Below are 19,623 nucleotides of genomic sequence, written 5' to 3'. Positions count from 1 at the left end.
CAAACGCTGGCATGAGAGCAAGAGGCAGATGGCGGGAGGGAGACAGTCACACATAGACGGAAAGACGGGGAGGCGAGACAGACGAATGTGTTGGACGGTTGACACGGATATACGTACCTCTTTTCTCTATGGCTTGGATCATGCTGACGAGGGCTGGGGGAGCCGTCTCTGGCGGTGTGAACTGCTCGCTCAGGTCCGGCACAGAAACAGCTGAAACAACAACACAAATCACTGTTACACTTCTGGCACAAAGCCTCTGAAAGGCCACTGGGGTTCTGCAGCACTGACAAGGGCATAGTTAACTAGGAGCAGTGGGAGATATAGAGCATGTATAATGTTGTGACTATATATAAAATTTGTAAAAGAACACAATAAAATATGAGGAATTTAGTATCCATTTCGCAAGAGCACCTGTTTTGCAGAAAGCACAGGAGCAGTTAGTCTCCCGTGTTGCATCTGTTTGCAAAGTATTTCAATAAAAAAAATCACATTTAAAACACAGAGAAAACAACGTGCATGTTTCTGTGGCAGTTTGTAGTCTAAAAGTCTGGCTGATGAGATATATGATAATAAAACCAGAACAATTTAGTAAACGTACAAAAGAATGAAAAGAGGCTTCATTCAGAGGAGTGAAAATAAAAAAAGACAAAAAACAGACTGCTGATGGCGAGCAAAAACTTTATCTACTTTACAACTCCCAATAGACTAAATCAAACATCTTTTCAGTCCGAGAGAAAGAGAAAAGGAGAAAGCAAGAGGGAAAAAAGAGAGATCCCATTTCCCTCCCTCACTCCCTCCCCTCTCTCTTTTTTTCCCTTTTCTTTTTCTCCCCTCTCGCTTTCTCTCCTCCCCTCCGCTCCGTCCTGCTCGGTGTTTCGCCTTAGCTCTTTGCGTGAGTGGAGCACAATAAAGGATTTAATCAAAACTCCTGAACAAGCAAAAGCCCTGTGGCAGTGTGCCAGGCCCGGCCCGGCCCGGACAGGCAGGCAGGCAGTGCCTCCTATTCTGCTCCAGAGCAGGGCTGTGAGCTGGGGGTTGGGGAGGTAGGGGTGAGGGGTGGGGGGTGGGGGCAACGGTGGGAGCAGGGAGGGAGCAGGGAGGGCCTGGCCTTGCCTGGCCGGGGCTTGGCAGTAGGCTCCTGTTCCTGGCACGGCTCGGCTAAACCGCTGCTGATTATTAATTTGGGGAGTTCAGACAAGAAACACCGCGTCAGCACATTCCGTCCCCCCTCTCTCTCTCTGGTTCTTGTTCTCAGTCTCTCTGGATGTCTCTCACCCTTGCTCTCTCTCTCTCTCTCTCTCTCTCTCTCTCTCTCTCTCGTCCTTTGCTCTCTTGCATTCTTGCTCTTGCTGGACTTTCTCTCTTGCTCCTTCTCTTTCTTTTACTTCTTCTTTTAAGTTTTATTTCGATCTTTATCCCCAGCCCCCTTCTCTCTCTCTATGTCTCCATGCCTGCCAGTTAAACATGGAAACTTTGCCTGGCACTGTCTCCAGCTCTCTAGCTTGCACACAGACAGACCTCTGCCTCTTCTTTATCCCTGTAAGCCATTTTGGCTGGCAGGCCCCTCCCCCCTCTCCTCTAATCACAGTATCTCTCTTCTGTGTACAGGACCAATTCCACATACATGTGAGCCCAAAATTACAAATCAAAATTAAAATAATCAATCAAAATACGTCATAGTCCTCCAACTGAACTCATATGATCAATTTCTCATCTTGCTCCGCTATTGGCAGGACGACATAGTTTATCAATGTATTAAAAAACATGAAATAGTTTTAGGCATAAAAACTGCTTAGGGACAGATTGTGCTTGTGGTTAAAAGAAAGTAATGTTGACTGTTGGCAAAAAATGGTATGCAAAGTGCCTCGTGTTTCCTCCCCGACCTGCTTTTCAGATCAAAAACAGCGTTGCGTTAAAACAACGCAAGTTTTTAGGCTTCTCAGACACCAAAACACAAAAAACTATGAAAAGCTATCACAGTGAAAATAATTTTATCCTCTATACCATATGTATAATAACTCATGTTACAGCGTAATCTATCTCGAATGTGAGCTTGCGCATTATTGACTGGCACAAAACTTAACTGAAGGTTTTTGCTGGGCAGCCCTGTATTTTTTTTTGCTGTAGCCTTCTGTGTCTGCAACCCTGTGTTGTCTCATTGAAATGAATGAGGGGGCTGTGTTTTTTATGCAGTACTAATGTCAGTCTCAACACTGCTCTATAATAACATCATGCAACATCCACCTTTATTCTTGACAGACCAGAGTCATAATTCACGCTGCCACTGGAAGCCCGTGTCAGACAAACATAAACATAGGTTGTTTAAGGCATTTGAACAATCAACCTGTGCTGTCTCAACACTGTGCTGTTTTTTCAGCATTTTTGACTTTTCACATATCATAAAATACCTTGATGTACAATTGTAAAAAATAGAAAACACTGGCTCAGTTCATTCTTCATATTCTTAATTCTGTGCCTTCATTTAAGGCATGTCAGAATAAGTGAACACTGTGTAAGTAAGACTGGCTTGTCATAAATACAGATGCAGCAAAATGCAAATGCTATTGCTTTAGGAAGCAGAATGTATTAATTATTCAGTACAAGAGAGCAAACGCCTATCCCCATGGAACTCATATACAGTTGTGTTTAGGCAGGTCGCAGGCAATAAAACAGGGAAATCAAATGAAACAGGGAAATAAGTACAAATATAGGCTATAAAACCACAAAATGAATTTACTCTAATAGTTTGGGGAGTAGGAAGGAAAATGGATTGCCTTATTTTCCCCAAGAGGAAGGATCTTTCTCACTCCTACCTGCAAACAAACATAAACACTTTATTTCTCTGTATATTCCTCTTCGCTCAAAAAGAAAAGAAAGAAAAGAGTCTTTACTTTTTCCTGCAAAAGCAGCTGTAGCCCTGCCATCTTGTCAAGGCTTTGGAAAGGTATGGAAAAAGAGAGAAAGGCAGAGAGAGACAAAGTAACAGCAACTCGTTACTCAATTAGAACCACTTCCTTGGCAGACTGCACTCTGGGAGACAGGCATATGACTTGACATGCCCTGAGACATAGCCAATGGGAGAGATAAAGGAAAAAAAGCATGACAGCGCTTTAAGTCCTGGTGCATTTAAGGCCTTATAAGTCTAGTTCATGCATGCATTCATTGTAAGAGATTTTTATAGACAAGATCTCATGACTGTGTTTGCAGTTTTTCTTTACAGAAGCTTTGATGAAATCAGCACAGCAAGTAAATCATGATCAAACTGAGTTAAAAACATTGTGTGTTAGTGGAAATAACTATAAAGTCATGTGTGCTATGTACACTTGAAGCTGGAACTGTGAAGGTCGGATGAATGTTGCAGATCCTGTCTTTGTGTGTTTGCACTGACTTGCTCGCTCGGTTTGAGGCCAGCAGCAGACAAGCAAAAGTAGCCTGGATGAAGCGAAGCTATGTGAAGCAAAATATTTGCTTGGTATCTTCTGCATCAGTATGCTTATGTAATACGTAGCTGGCTCTGCTGCATTCTCCCTCTCAGAGCTCTGTGTCAGAAACTGAAGCTTCTCCAAGTGCAGAGATAAAGCGCAAATTCATTCACAGGATTTCACTACTCAAATTAAACCTCTGGAATTTCCTCACTTTAAGCCAAATACTTTGAATTTGTGCAGATTCTTTTGTGAATGTCTTATTGAACGCTACTGAAACAATGAATAAAGTATGAAGTTCAACTACCAATACTGGTACAACAAATTATAATTTGTTTTTTAGTAAAACATTTGGATTTCACTCTTTTATAGTTGACAAAACTCTTTCTTCTTCACATTTTAGGCTATTGATGATAACAAAAAACAGCTTAAAGTTACCACTGATTTTTTTATATATTTTTAGTGTACCATAACCAAATTGATCATGACAAAGGGTAGTTTTGGCAATAGTGAATAAAATAAGAGTATGCATAACAATAAGTTGAGTTTTTACATACCTCAGAGAATCTAATTCAATGTTTTTGTTGAAGGCATGGTTGAGAAATCCATTTATGCTTTACTAAAATAAAAACGTATAGTTTGACAAAATAATCTTAACTAAAGGCCCATTGTTAGGTTTTCCCAGTGCTTTCAAAGTCATATCCAAGTCTTTCTCTGCAAGTACATCACAATTCCCTCGCTTCACCTTCCCCTTCCAAGCACAAAGGAGAAACTACGGTGGCCACGAGACATTGAAAAAAGTGAATGCCCCTATCTAGAGCCAGTGTTTGCTTTGGGCTACTGTAGAAACACGGCAGATCAACATTGCAGACTCCATGGAAGGCAACCCGCAGTGTATGTAGATATAAAAGCCTCATTCTAAGGTAACAAAAACACAACCATTCTTATTTTCAGATTATACACAAATGAAAACATACCTTTGAATATTATATGTCATTTCTGCCAATAGATCGTCCTAAATGTTACAACAGGACCTTTAATTTTGACTGCAGATTTTCAACACTTTTCTGTTCAGCGTACTTTAATACCCCACAGAGGGGTACAATTCTTGGTTTCTATTAGCTGTACTAACACAAGTCTTTTCCAAGGTTTCACTGTCCTCCAAATGCACTAAAAATACATTTATCAACAAATGAGGATAAAATGTACCAAAACATTTTTAAACCACACCGGATACTCTAAGCACATGTTTCTTATGTACAGTGGTGACAAGGCCAGTTGGTGTCTGGCTCACAGATGGTGTGTAACAGTGTGTATGCTGCTGGTCAAGTTTCACTGCTACATGTCCTCACTGCATCACAACCATGTGGACAGGCAATGCATCATGACCGCACACACCATCCATTCCTCTGTCACAACATGTTTCAGCTACATGTGTGAGCCCCCGCAACCATGTCAAACACGGGGCGCCCTGGTAGCTGACCTAGTAGAGCTGGCGCCCCATGTACCAAGGCTAAGTCCATGTTGCAGCGGCCATGGGTTCCACTCCAACCTGTGGCCCTTTGCTGCGTGTTATCGCCTTTCTCTCTCCCCCCTCTCCTGTCACTCTACAGCTGTGATCTCTACACAACATTGCATCTGGTTTTACAAGCCTACAGGCGCTACTGAGAAGAAATATTAATGCAGAGATGTGCTTTAAAACCTGTAATAACCTGCTGATTGAGACATGTTTCAAAAACGTGACTTAAGAGTTTGGTTTTTTTTAATGGTCAAACAGAACAAATGCAGTCCAATATCATGTAGTCAGGCGCAATTAAAAAGAGGGTGCTTTAACAACTTTTTGTATTAAAGATTCAAACTCTTAATCGATACAAAAGGTGTGAATAAATTTGACCACTATATGCACTTGTCCCCAGTTACACCAGTCTAATAATATCATAGAGAAAAACTTTAGTGTTAATTGCAAAATTTAATTTTTGTGCTGGTGCAGCAGACTACAGGGTGTCTTAGTTGATTGTTTCATTGGCCCATGTATACAGTTTTTAGATGATTTCTTCTATGTATATTGTATTTGATAATGTGTATTACCATCTCATTTTGCTTGCTTTTTGACCCCATGTAAGCCAGGAGTGGGCATTTAATCAATGAGTTGTGGTAGTTGTGTTGTTTATGTAGTGCCGTCTACTACTACCTGTCTTTCCACGTACCTGAATGGAAAACGGTGGTGTTAATGGTAATGTTATGAGACTAACACATTGTGTTGTACTTGTTGGCCTATTTTCAATGTTTTGTGGAGCTCCTGACTGTATAAAGGAGAATTGTCATCTATAACTGTGTGCACGGCAGCACATCATTGTGTCCTACTGGACTCAGTGTTATATGACTCTGCAGTCTCAGTAATGGGGTCAGTGTGCTTCAAACAAAGTGCATGTCAGATTGGGGAACGTCTTGAAAGTCCCTCCCCCACACCCATGTTGAACTAAAGGCAGCTGCGGCAAACATTTTTTGCAACTTTCCAAAACCGGCAAGCCAACGTTCATGCACACTTCAAGTTGCGATTGGCCAGCTGTGCAGACGTCAGAAAGTAGACTGGAACTTCTCTCTCTCTCTCTTTATTTACTTTTGTCATTTTTCATATGTACAAACAAGCGCACACCCTTTATGCCCTTGAAGAGATATGGTTCAAATGTGTGCACTGCCATACCCGATTGAACGACTTTTGTGTCTTGCCACTCTCTCTGAAAGGTCCTTTCGCTCCACAGTTGAGTGTAGCTATAAACACTTCTTTGGATATAGTCAGTCAATACTTCGTACGAACTAGTTTGTTTCAGGCCCTGGCCTTAAAGACATAATATGTCAAATGTCTGCATTAAAATGTCTATAAACACTATACCTATGTTATATATGTTGTTGAGGTGTGTACTTACATTATCCCAAATATTCCAACAATAATAAAATTCATATCCCCTTTGTACATGCACCAGCATTGTGGTTTAAATTGACTTTTTTATCAAGTTTTAGGCTACATTATATAATACAATTTTCAGATGTTGTTTATTTTAAACAATCTATTTTAACTGGATGAACGTTTTTAGTCATCGGACGTCTGGATCTTAAGTCAGAGAAACAAGCTGAGCTAACATTAGAAGCAGCTTGGCTCGCAGCCCCTCCGGGACGTCCTTTGTTTGCTGAACAATGTTGGAGAAACACTGATTTGTACAGTGAAACTGCTTTATTCAGTGTTTTTACCAATTTTAATCACAAGGTCGATTTGTTTTAATGAGGAGGAGACCTCTGTGGATAATTCCTGTTAAAAAACTCTGAACAATGAACACTGAAGGAATCCTAACTGGGAGCAGACGACTGCAATGACAGCAATGGTGGTGAAGACTCCCACTACTCCAAAGATCTGATGTTACTTCCCAACATCATCGAACTTCATCTTTTGTTATTGTTTTGATGGGAGAGACCTCATAGCAGCAGAAATTACATATTGTTTGTTTCAATACCAAAATGAATTGTTTCATTAAAGCATACACATTCATATAATGCTGTGTTCAAGAGTTGGCCGTCACAAGAAAAGAACTGACCGTGCTTTTGTAATATTACTTGGTTCATAATGTATTTAGTATTATTATCATTATTGTTAGGAAAAAATGACCCTTGATTGTAGTCAACTCTAAATGCTTTCACTGTATCATTCTGCAAAAACAAACAGGGATTGCCATTTCATTTCACTTCTGTCAACAGTAAGAAACTGTACAAAATGTACTGTACTCTGGTTTGCCAAAGCCATTAATCTTTTAGTAAGACAACTTCACGCCTAAATGAGTTCTCATTTACTGCTCTGGACATGCTCCAGAGAATAACCTTTTCTATAGCTTGGCGAACTGTAACATGCTAACTTTACTAAACTCCAGGAGAATAGTACCACAGTCAGAAGAAAAACCAAATACAGCTGGTTCCTATATTTGCAGTTGGATAGGGTGGCCTTGGCTCAAAATGTAGCCTTCGTCTCCCTCCCTTTCCAGCCTCTCCATATCTTTCCCATTCACTTTCTCTAGTGTCTCAGCCCCTCTGCCACCCCCTCCATGCGTTCTTTGAAAGTGTTTTCCTGGTAAGGCGCAGGGAGCGGGGAGTGAGTGGAGGCCTCTCCTTTCTGAGAACTGGCCCAGCTAACATGGTTTATAGCTGCCCAGAGACAGTATCAGACGTGTATGTGAATCAGGGAGAGAGGCAGCAAAAAGGAGGGAGGACAAGCGAGAGGGAGAGGAGGGAGGGAGGGAGTACGAAGGGAGGAGTTTGCAAAAATGCCAAGCCATGGTTCACTTCAGCAGGCAGTTAAAGTGAGGCCAGGGAGAGGAGAGAGAGAAAGGAGGGAAAGAGAAAAAAAACTCTCTCCGGGTTTGTAGAATTATTTCTGCTGCAAGTTGAGAAACGTTTTGCCTCCATATCTAGACAATAAAAATACTTACATCTATCACAAATATACCTGCACCACAAAGCTGCATAAGTATTAATTTACCAGCCAAAACTATTTTTCAGTGTGGAAAGCATGTCTTGTTTCATGGCTGAAACACCACCAGAAGAAAAATAGAACAGGGTGATGCATACAAAACTGTAATAAATACAAACATAAATGATGTATCAGTAGAACAGAAGCACTTTTATCGCAGTCCATCTTGTACAAATATTCAAACTAATATGACGTCTTCAGCCAACCCAGAAACATCTTTTTACGATGTAATTACAGAAAGAAGAAGAGCTGAGCCATCTGCATCTTATGGCCAGCACGAAATCTGCATTTTCCTGCTTCTGCTTAAAAACACTGGAACATTAGGTAGCTGTGTTGTTGTCGACATTCAGCAGTAACCTGATTTCTTAAATGCAAATGAGAGACCTGGTTTCCTTAATCTGGGTAAGGGATTAAGAAAAGCCCCGTTAACAGTAAAATTTCTGTCAAATAAACCAGATTCTTTGGCAATGTGCACAACTTAACTGGGTTTCTAATGAGAGTTTTACATGCACGCACTTTGATGACAAAGACATCAGACTGAGAAAGTATTGCGGTGGCAGCAGTGTGAGTGAGGGAAGACAGGAAATATTAATTGTAGCTATATTCAAAATAATAAAATGCAAATTTCAAAGTCTAAATAATTAATTTTGCACACAAGAACAATCTACAAAGCAGCTCCCTGCAGTTTCAATTGCAATTTGAACTTTCTTATAAAAACAAACTGCCAGGAAAGTGTGTTATAAAACTGTAGTTTAGATCAGTGTTATGAGAGTTTGAGCTACATTGCTTGCTAGTGATCTTAGACGTTCAGATGTATGTTAAAGGATGGACGTTAGGGATTAAACCTGTAACTTGGTCAACCTTCCTAACCACCAGGCTGTGGTGCCGCTCCTCGATGCCAAATGTTACAATCCCTGCGAATAGTAAATGGGCCACACTAACAATAGCTCTATTCACACAACGTCTAGGGGCCTCTGTGCCTTCAGGGAAATGAAGATGATATTTGTAAAATTTGGGCTTGACCATTTCTAATCTACAATGCACTTTTGGTGCTAAGCCAAGGTATCCTTCCTTCAGCCACTGCCGTGCCCCCTCTCTCACCCCTCTCTCTCAGGGTTTCACTTGGTTCTTCTGCCCCTGTCTCTCCATATCACTGACACAAACGCCTACTGCCCAACTGGTTTGTCTCACTGTCTGTCAAACCACAAGGATACTGTTGTCCTCCTCACCTGCCTCTCCTGGAGAAAGTGAAGACCTGTGCTTAATCACAAATACATCCCCTTCACTCACACGTTTCTATTTTATTACTGGCATTGAGAAATCTCATTTGACACGAATTCTGGAGACATTTGTGCTGTAGCTATGATATCCTTTTTTAGAAAAACAAAAATGCAGAGAAATGAATTCAAACTAATGAATTTGAATGAGGCCCAGTGTACTTTGTTGTACATGATGAATAGCCAATTGGCTCAACCAGAGGTAATTCAGAGTTCACAGCCTACGTGCTGAGAGTGGTACTTATCCCATCTGTCATAAAAAAGCACAGGGGAATAACTGACTATACAGTTTTTGACAGAGGAGGAATGCATGGTTTCATATGCAGAATGATATAAAAACTTTTATTTATCTATTTTGGCCCTGTGCACTTTTTTCTCTGGCATGCCATACAAGGAAGCAATAAATTAACCAGCTGAAGCCAAAAACAAGGGAATGCAAATGAGGAGAAAATGATGGAAATCTTGGGAGTGTGGAAGAACTTTGGTAACAAATCAAAATTTTTACATGAAGTTGGGCTTGCTTAGGTTGACCAACCCATGCCAAGTGTATGTTTGAGTTGGACGCTGTTGCAGCTAAAAGCAGGCTCTCACCATTACGAATAAATATCATGTGTGCCTTTATTCCCTAACCAGGAGAAGCTGATTAGAGGAACTTATCTCCAAGTAAAAATGTGACATTGTACTCCCTGAAATGATAAATAACTCTAAATTGGCACAAAATACAAACACACCTATTAAAACATTATTCTTTCTCAAAAGGTCAGTGAATAAGTTTAACAACTGAGTGTCAAATAATGCACTCAAATATCTAATATCTCCAACTTCATCATTGTACAGTTGTACAGTTGCCTGTGCGATCCTTTAGCCATGGTTGAATAGGGTCAATAACAAGTCACAGCGAAGGAGAGGCAAGCATTTTTGTGCAGATAAGCCCAGATGCAGTTTGGACGCCAAAGACACATGTTAATGTTGAATGTAAAGAGGACCACACAGATGGACAGAATCAATGCCAGACCTGTACAGGAGAGTCCAGTAAGTAGATGGATTAGCTCTTTATTATTCAGCAGAGAGTTTGGTTAGCTGTGCTTCCTAAGAGGTAAGGCTTATGACGTGTTTTAAGTATAGATTAAAGGGTCAGCTCGAGGTCACTGCCAAATGTGAGAGCCTTACCAAAACTCCCAAGGTGGTTGACCATTTTTGCATTTGAGCATTTGTCGGCGGTCTCGTCCTCTACATAAAACTGTGTCAACACACACACACACACACACACACACACAAAAACTGCCATCGCTTTGATTACAAAAAAAGAAAAGAAAAAGTCTGTCCAAACAATCACACCTCCTCACAAGAATAAAGACAGATTCAGAAAGATCTACATTCACGTTAAGCGCAGAAGTAGTATAAATTACCATTCGGATACTTTCTGCATACTTGGGGCTTACTAACAAAATAAAATTGATAGAGATTGCACACAGAGAAAGTAATTCTGAAGTGACTTTCTTTGAAAAATACACAAGTAATGCTAAAAGAACACCAACGCCACACTGTAATAACAAAATGCTCTAATGGTCATTTACATACTGAGAAATCAACTAACTTCTGTGCTGGTCTTTCAAACAAATTTAACTCCAACGATATGCACGGTATTGCATAACACCTGGTCAACTTACAATTTGCAATGGTATCGTGCAATGACCTAATCATCATTCTCTATAAATATTACAAAAATGGCCGTGCAGCTACATTGCTGAGAAAAACAGAAAAACATGTGACAGAGTATAATATATATGAAATGACTCTTACCTTGAGACAACTCTGGTCTTGGAGCAGCAGGGAGGGGTCGCTGGGACCTAGGTTGACTCGATGGGAGTGCCATCCTGACGGGGCCCACGTACTCGACATACGTCCCTGGGAAGTCGCCTCTCTGTTTGGTGCGCTCGTTGTACCCGAGGAGCCAGCCGAGGCGCTCAGGCTGCTCCACACAGCCCTCCTGGTAGTTCTCCATGGACAGCAGAGAGGCCTTGCAGACGGTCAGAAGGTCTCCAGGCTGAAGATCCAGGTCCTCTTCCTGGTCCTTGGTAAATGCGTAGAGGGCAAGGTACTGAAAACCTTCCGCCGCCATTTTGTTAGGGAGGCAAAAATCAAAATGGCCACCGAAGGATTAGATGGTGCAGCCTGAGTCTCACTGCAACAACAGGGTTCGGCTATACAGAAATTCCTCCTCAGAAACCACAAAGGCTGTTGAGTCACTAAACTCTGGTGTTGGTGTTGGTACGGTGGCTTAGGGGGTCGGGGAGATGAGGGGAGGAGGGGGAGTCACCCGAAGCTTAGAAGCATTTTCAAAAGTCGGTAAGGTCACGTTCTGCTGCTGTTATGTCTGCGGTGGCAGCGGTTTCAGACCTGACCAGTGTTGGTGGACTGGTGCACTTTCCTCAGCTTGATACCTCGGTTGAGCCAGATGATGGAGCAGAGGGAGAGCATTGGCAACATGCTCTTTCAAGCAGCGAAAACCTGCTGGCTGGGTGCTATTGGAGCAGCCTGGTAAAAGATTTCGCCAGTCGAGGGGTCTGCGTCGTTGGCTCCCCACGGTCAAATAAGTGATGTGATTGGAGGACGAGCAGCAGAGTGGGAAGGTCTTTAATCCTCTTCGGTTCTCTCAGGCTCCCACATGTTCTGGACAGGGATTATGATGACCTGCATGACATAAAAAAACCCAAAAAATGATGAAAGAGGAAAAAAAGATTTGAAATTAGTCACAAAAACGAAAACTACAATAATGAAAAATAAAAATCAATCGTCTACAAGTGTCGTTTCTGTTTGATAAATAGACGTAAGTAAAGCGGCACATATCTATGTGAAACGAAGCTCAAAGCGCTGCATGAAAATGGCGAACTGCGGCAGCTCCATGCATTTGTGTCTTCGGTTAGAACAGAGAGATCGGATGATGCTGCTGCGTCATGACCAACAGCAGACTGGGTCCCTGGACAGGAGCCTCCATTCCCTCCACTCTACATTCACACACTCACAGCCTTAACTGATGCATCACAGTTTCCACAGGAACAAGAAGTTTCACTGTGAAATAAACGTCCCTTCAACTCACACGACATGTGCGATTAGCAGGATCCGAAAGAAATTCATGCAAAATGGCGAAGAAAACATTTTCGCAGAAGCATGCAAAGGAAACTAAGAACTACACCACGGCTGTAGGGCAACCAGAATTTTTTGAAACACGCAGAACCCTTTGCAACAGTTCCCTCTCCATAGGAGAGAAAAAAGGCAGCTCTGTGTTGCCTCAGAAATATTTTCGGCTTCATTCTGTCAAAATAGGTAAATCATACTGTACCAAGCCTGTTCCAGAGGAGAATATCGAATGGACAGTCAACTGAGCAACCGAAGCCTGACACAATATCAAAAAATACCACTTACAAGCAAATGTTCCCATGTATAATATCACACTCCTTGCAGTGAATCGCATCATAGTGTCTTTATATAGCAAAAAGGTCATTCATGAACCCATAACAAATATTCTCTGAAAAAGATGATTGCAAGGCCCAATAAAATGCCAAGCACGAGTAGGCAATTATTACCGTATAACAGCAACATAACCGCTTCAAAAGGCTGGATTTTATCAGAATGAAATGTTATAGTAAACCAAATTAATCAAATCCATCAGACACTCAATTTGATAAAAGTAGAATTCTTAATTTCTGGGGGTTGAAAACACTAGATTATAATGTCCACAGCAAAATATAGAAAAATCATGTCTCTGTTTTTAGCCATTTGAGATGTGAGCGGGTCAATAAAAATAAAAATGCTACGAAGTTCAAATTCAAAATGGTAACTATTCTGAGAGATGAGACAGGGAGCGAGGAAGAGGGAGAGATTAGGGATTCCAGATTAAGTACGACATCTGTGGTCTGTGGACCAACCAAGGACAATGGTCCTGTTAACCTCTCTGGACGGGATGAAAGGATGTCAGCGAGGAGACGAAGCAGGTAGAGAGGGAGGGTGAAAGGGACAGGAAGGTGGATGGAAGTTTTGGTCTTGTATGCCAGGAGTAGGGAGCTATTTGGGGCAAATTCCTAAAACGTCCAAATCCAAATAACCATAGGCCTGGCTTGCGAGGCCCGATGTTGTGCAATCATTTCATAAACGTTCCTGAATGGACAATGTTTTGAGTGATGCATTGCAGACGCTTAAATAAAACTAGGTGAGAACATAAAAAAATAAACCTAAACCTTCGCTTTGCATCTTTGAATGCCAAAGTGCATGCTTTCGAATCTTCGTCTAGATTATCTCTCTTCCCCCACAACATTCGGAAAGCGAACGTACATTCACTGCAAACCTTTGTGAGTAAGAATATCATCTTTTTAAAGAGTTATCGTGATAACAGGATGCAGCAGAGTGCAACACTCACCCCACTTTTGGTTCAGAGAGAAGCCGGACAGGCTCAGCCAGACTCTCGGTCCAACATCCATCGAGTCGAGAAGCAAGAGGTGCCAGGCTAGACACGTGGCACTGGCATACCCAACCACAGCCCGCAATCCTCACACCACCATAACCCCCCCAACCCTAACAACCCCCCCCGCTCCTCTCTCCACCTGCTCTTCACCCCCCCCCAACACACACAGAGTCTTGCCTCCAACTGACACCCCCCCCCCCAATCCTCAGCCAGCGAAAAAGTCCAGTCGTTTTTCCAGTTGCCATGTTTTATTTGTTTATAGTCAGAGCGCCGCTGCAGGAAAGAAAAAACGAGATGAAGACCAAGTGAAAGAAAAAGCAGTGCGTAGGGAGCGCTCTCATTCAGTAGTCCTTTTTTATTATTTAGTTCCAGAGCAGAAAAAGTCGTGCGAGGTGAGAGAAGAGTCATCTCTGTTACAGTCCTGGTCTGATAGTGTTGTAGTAGCTCACAGTTCAGGGCAGCAGCAGCAGCTGGCAAGCTCAGCGTCACTGGATCCATCCGTTTTTTAAGACTTTTTATTCAGTCAGAGCAGAGAGCGACAGAAAGCAGTGAAAAAACAGAGTGAGACTGAGAGACGGAGCACTTTGCTATCAGCCCAGTCCAAACAGCTGAGGGAGACCACAGGAAAATAATTAATGAATAGGCAGCAAGTAACTCACTGTTGCTAGAGAGAGGGAAAGCTGATCCTGCGCTCTGATTGGCTGCTGCTCTGGCCATGTGCTCACCAGTCACCAGAGAAGCCGGGCAAATCAAGGAAATGTTCTAATATTAGAAAATGTATCTAGGCAGTGATCAAACATCTGACCCAAACAACTCCACCTTTTCCCACACACTTGATTTTTTTCATCTTTCCAACCTTGATGGTTGCTCATCATCTCTGATGACACAATGATTTAAAGCAAATGAAACTGCCACAGGATAAAGATGTAAAACATAACATGGAAACACTGAAGGCTGCGTGTGATTGGAGAGAATTCCATGAGTCATGTTGAAGTCGTGCAATGAGACAAAATAGGATGATTTTTGTTTTTCTCAGCTAACAGGGAGATAAATGTGATGATTATATGCAGAAAAACAGGGAAAAATACATTCTGGCCTTTATAAAACAGGAACTCAGTGAGAAACTATGACAGAATTCACTCAAAAGTGCTGCTGTACTAGTTAAGTTATACAATATTTGGTAAACAACTGTGCATTACAACATAACACAGTAAGACAATAGTCTTCTGATTTTCTATGGTATTTATTTCCCACACATGGACATTGTGCTTAACTGCAGGGGGAAAGCGAGACCTAGATTGAACTCAAAATGGCATCTAGATTTTCCTCTGCTGTCTGCAAACATCAAATGACTCTTGATGTGTTTAGTCAGCCAGTGGAGCTCTGACCTGTTCATTATACACCAGTATGCATAATGTAAAATGGCAAATAAGCTATTCAGAGCATCACTAACACAGTCGAGTGAAAGAAAAGAGCAACTGACATTGACATTACAATAAATATCTTTGGGTTTTGGACTGTTGGTCAGAAAAACAAAACATTGCAGGACGTCACCTCGGACACCTCAGATTAATTTTGACAATAACTGGCCGTTAAAGCGATTTTCAGAGACAAACAGTTTGTTGTGGCCCTTCACTGTTTATATTATGTGTATCAGTGTTTCTCAAACTTCTTACACAGCTTACCACCTCAGAAAATATTAGGCTCTTCAAGTTCCTATGACCGACGTTAAAGTACAGTAGCGTAGGCCGACCCTGTTCATCTACGGAAAAATCTTGCAGGAAGCAGTTTTATTCCTAATTAGAAGATTATTTATAGGTGACTGTTGTTGAATCCTGAACGGATCCATATCTAATTTGGAGGAGAAGGGGTACTCCTGGTCCACACTTCTCTTCCCAATAGTTCCTGTTTGGAGCCATGATTGCAGTGTTTTTACACTGTTCATTCTACCTCCACTCACTATCTTGCCATTATATTTAAACTCGTAACTAATCATGCATGTATGTGTGCACTGTGTATATGAACGTGACTACACAGTAGGCTGATACTAAAAACAAAATATTACACGGAAGGCAAAACTTTTTTAATATTACATTTAAACGATCACATAGTTTAAGTATTTTCATTAGAAACTTTTTCAAGTATTTTGATAATATTGTAGGTTTTTTAATTAATATATTTAATTTTTTTTAAATTCAGAGATTCCTCTGTGTACTAGAGGCAGACCACAGTTTGTGAACCAGTGATGTATGTGCATTTAAAATACCTTCCAGATCAAGTTACTTCATCATGATGTTCATGCAAAACTCATAAAAATCAAGATACTGTCATTAAGAAGAACAATCTTGATAAGGATCCCTTAGATTTTTCTCGTTATTGTGACTGTTTACAGTGTAAATATGAACTCATCACTGCTCTCTGGCACAACTTGAAATATTCTTTTTTCCTCAATGTCGCACAACTAACTGTTGCAGACAGAACAACTATTTTCCCAAACTGAAGTTGTTTATCATTCCACATATTCAATATAGTTTATTAACTTTGTTTCAGTAGCTTGCATCACTTCATTGACTCACTGTGGTCCGACTAGTTGTTCCCTTCACTTCATAAAATTGAAATCAGCCTAGATGATTACAAAGAGCAGCACGCTCAGCCAATATTAAGCCAATATCACCGGATGTATTGTCCGAGCCAATTCATCTGGCTAGCTCTCTATATTATATTAAATGACCTACATAAAAACATACCTGAATTATCGATGCAATTAATTTCTCTAGAAATAAGTCAATCTATCAACCAGCTATCATCAACCAAAACAGATGAACAGTTTTCTATGTAGACGTGAGGGTGTTGAACATCTTCTTTCACTTTTCAACCCACCACACCATAAATCATGACTTCCTTGTTTATTTGTCAACAGTCACATCTATGTAGGTCAATTGTGAAATCATATTTTTACCATATCTTCAAAAGTCTGAAAGCTAACATGCTTTGGCGAATCCAATCCAAATATCAGCAGCAGTTCCCCCCACAGCTGTGACCATTTTCAAAAAAGAGCTAATAGGTTCATGAGTTTAAGAATGTAGACTCAGCTTGTACACTTTTAATAAAAAGATACAACTGACTAAACGTCTCAGTCCTTAAATGACTTTCACTGAGACAAATAAATGCACTGAACAAAACTCATTTACTATGGAGACACAGTTAATGCTCTAAAGTTTGTGTATGTGTTGGCCCTTTACGGCCCTGCTGGTGAGGAGTTGACTACAGAGCCACCACGCATGCAGCCTGGCCTCGGGCCATCTGTCCACATGGAACTGAAAAATCTACTGCGCCACAGGCAGGGAGGACAAGCCAACAACACAGGAGCTTGTGAGGACTTATTTTTCAGCCTAAAATGGGGGCTTAGGCATTTTATGATTCAAGTTATGTTCACCTGAACTCTATCTGTCCTTAATGAAGCTGAAAAGCTCACTTCGCTAAATAGAAACATCTGCTACGAAAGATTATGTAGCACTGAGACAGCACTGTTCTGAAAAGTTAAATATACCACAAGGCCTTAAAGAGGACTCGCTGTATTTATCAGGAGATACAAGATGCAGGCAATTCAATGCCTCAGCTGGTCGAAAATGGCTCCTTAAGTCCACGCGACCATGTTGTTTAACATTTTGACGACAACAAAGAAAGAAAATCTGATAAACCTGGAGAGTCTGCACCAGTTGGAAATACCACAAGCCTGTTTGCTGCGTAGTTTGTGTGTAATGGTGGTTAACAAGCCAAATACTTGGTTATTTCACCAAGATAACAGCATTTCTCTTGGTTATTAATATGTATACATACATTTATCCCTAACAAGACACATATAAATGCATTAAACTATACCATAACTAACTATTTTGCAGCTAACATACAGTGGCCTCCATTATAAACACACAGCAATGACAAAGCTAATCAAATACTAATCCCATTGTGACAGAGAGATTAATGACTACCCGGTTTTACATGAAGTCAGTCAAATTAAGTGGCACCTACGTCAAAACAACGTCTATCACCTGATATCATTAATACTATAAAAATGTTTTATTATCGGAATACTATTTCTGGATCGTAGGGAAAAATGGTCAATAAGTGAGCTGTTCCCAACTCCTGTCAGCAATCGGTCACATCCAGGACGGAGGGTCTTCCAAAAAGTGCATTACAAATGACCAACTAGATTTGTACTCAGTGTTTTGTGCCCATAGAGTCCAACAAGGCTCATTTATGTCTTCCAACAGTTCAAAAAAACATACTTATGTGAACCATTAGATGTTTAGATTATCTTGGGTACGAGTCCCAACTGAGTCTGCAGCATTTCCAGTGCAGCTACGTCTAAAGACTGTCCTTAAAGCTACATTCTGTTGCTATTTTGATCAAATAACACCATTTCAGTTTAACTGGGTCCCCCAGCTGAAGGACACATAACAAAAATAACCACAGCTGTACTGTGTCTGCAGGAACTTGAAGTTAGCTTACGTTTTATTCAGCCCTGAGAAGTGACACTTGGCATTTGGAGAAGCTGCACTTCATTTGGAAGTTTTTAACGAAACAAGTCCTGCGAGTCATTTGGAGCATTTGGAGACATTTAGAAGAAGAATGAAGGCTTTGCCACAAGTCATGCTTCACATTGAAAGAGCAGTGTAATGGAGGATTGACATTTGGTTGCATAATGCTGGATTCAGTAATTATAACAGAATGGAGGGGGGGGGTCGCCACACAGTTGAGTGGCTTGTCTTATTATGCAAGTGGCACAATTTCCACTAACTCCTTGATGCATGCCAAATCCGCAAACCAGGGATGTAACACACACACACATCATGTCAGGCCTTCAGCTATGTTGGGCCTCCACACTGCATGGCCCCATATAGTGTGCAGTCAATGTAAAGCCACTGTTATACTGTGTATACTGCCACTGCTGTACGCTGGAAAATCTGACTTATTTGTTATGTTTCAGTCCTGCAGTACAACTTTTTTCAATCTTACCCAACATCTAAAAACACTTCATTTTTTAGTATTGAGCTTTAAAAAAAAAAAAAAACACACACACAACAACTCTGAACTCGGAGGCATAAATTAAGTTTAAAAGTCACCCTCGCTATAACCTCAGAGCTTATCAAGAATGAACATTATAATAATTTAAGTGTAAAGCAACTTTAACTAACTTAACGGGCTCAGCATTTTATAGACGTCAACTGTCGACCAGCGCGAGCAGCGAGCAACGTGCTGCAAGAATAAATGTAACAACATGTACTGCGCCAAAAAAATAATAAATAAAAACAAATACAATAAACACGTTAAAAGTCTTGTGTTGAAACTTTACAACTAGTACACAAGTCAAGTTGCGTGCGCTGAGCACACTTGCAGCGCTTCCACCATTTTCCAGTACAGTGGTTGGCTGCTGCCTTGCTGTACTGGAAATGTGCAATAACTTAGGGGGAAAAAAAAACTCACCCGCGGATATTTCTTGACTCTTCTCACTTTTGGCTGCGTCGCTTTAACACTTCAGGGTGTCAGACAGAGTCCGCGTAGAGCCGTATGTGCGGACGACGGTTTTCTAGAGGTGCACTAAACTTCTAGCAAACCCGCTGTTCACTTATTGCTTCGCCTTCTTTCTCTCGCTCTTTCTTTCTTTTCCCGTTCATGACTCCCTGCTCCCCTACACAGCCATTTTCCAGCTCAGCACGGCGCAGGGAGGGAGAGTGCGTGGGAACTAATATCAAGAGAGCGGAAAGTGACGAAGCCGAGCGGAAAAGTCCGAACGATTAGTGAGGGGTCACCGAATGGCCTCGGCCCATAATGGAAATTTGAACCTGACAATCTTAAGCTGCGAGGCTGCACCCCCTTATACTTTAAGCTCTCTTTTATTGCAAAGACTCCTGTATATATGAAAAAAGGAAAAATTGTTCAACC

General features: G+C 41.2%; 1 protein-coding gene across 2 annotated transcripts in view; it reads right to left on the bottom strand.

Annotated features, from left to right (window-relative positions):
* The window catches only part of pik3r2 (phosphoinositide-3-kinase, regulatory subunit 2 (beta)), a 36,633-nt gene extending 17,220 nt beyond the window's left edge, over positions 1 to 19,413 (bottom strand). The window contains exons 1-3 of one of the 2 annotated variants that reach the window (XM_051393623.1): positions 19,165 to 19,413; positions 11,019 to 11,909; positions 118 to 210 (exon numbers count right to left, since the gene is read on the bottom strand). In XM_051393623.1, coding sequence (XP_051249583.1) covers positions 118 to 210; positions 11,019 to 11,337 — 412 coding nt within the window. In that variant the 5' untranslated portion in view covers positions 11,338 to 11,909; positions 19,165 to 19,413. Of the gene's footprint in view, positions 1 to 117; positions 211 to 11,018; positions 11,910 to 13,632; positions 13,771 to 19,164 lie in introns of those variants that run through there. The other variant, XM_051393681.1, reaches the window with a different exon arrangement.
* Between the last annotated feature and the right edge of the window lie 210 nt (positions 19,414 to 19,623).

The sequence above is a fragment of the Dicentrarchus labrax genome, unplaced genomic scaffold, assembly GCF_905237075.1.
Source record: "Dicentrarchus labrax unplaced genomic scaffold, dlabrax2021, whole genome shotgun sequence".
NCBI classification, from domain to species: domain Eukaryota; kingdom Metazoa; phylum Chordata; class Actinopteri; family Moronidae; genus Dicentrarchus; species Dicentrarchus labrax.
This window is presented reverse-complemented; position numbering and strand designations above follow the sequence as displayed.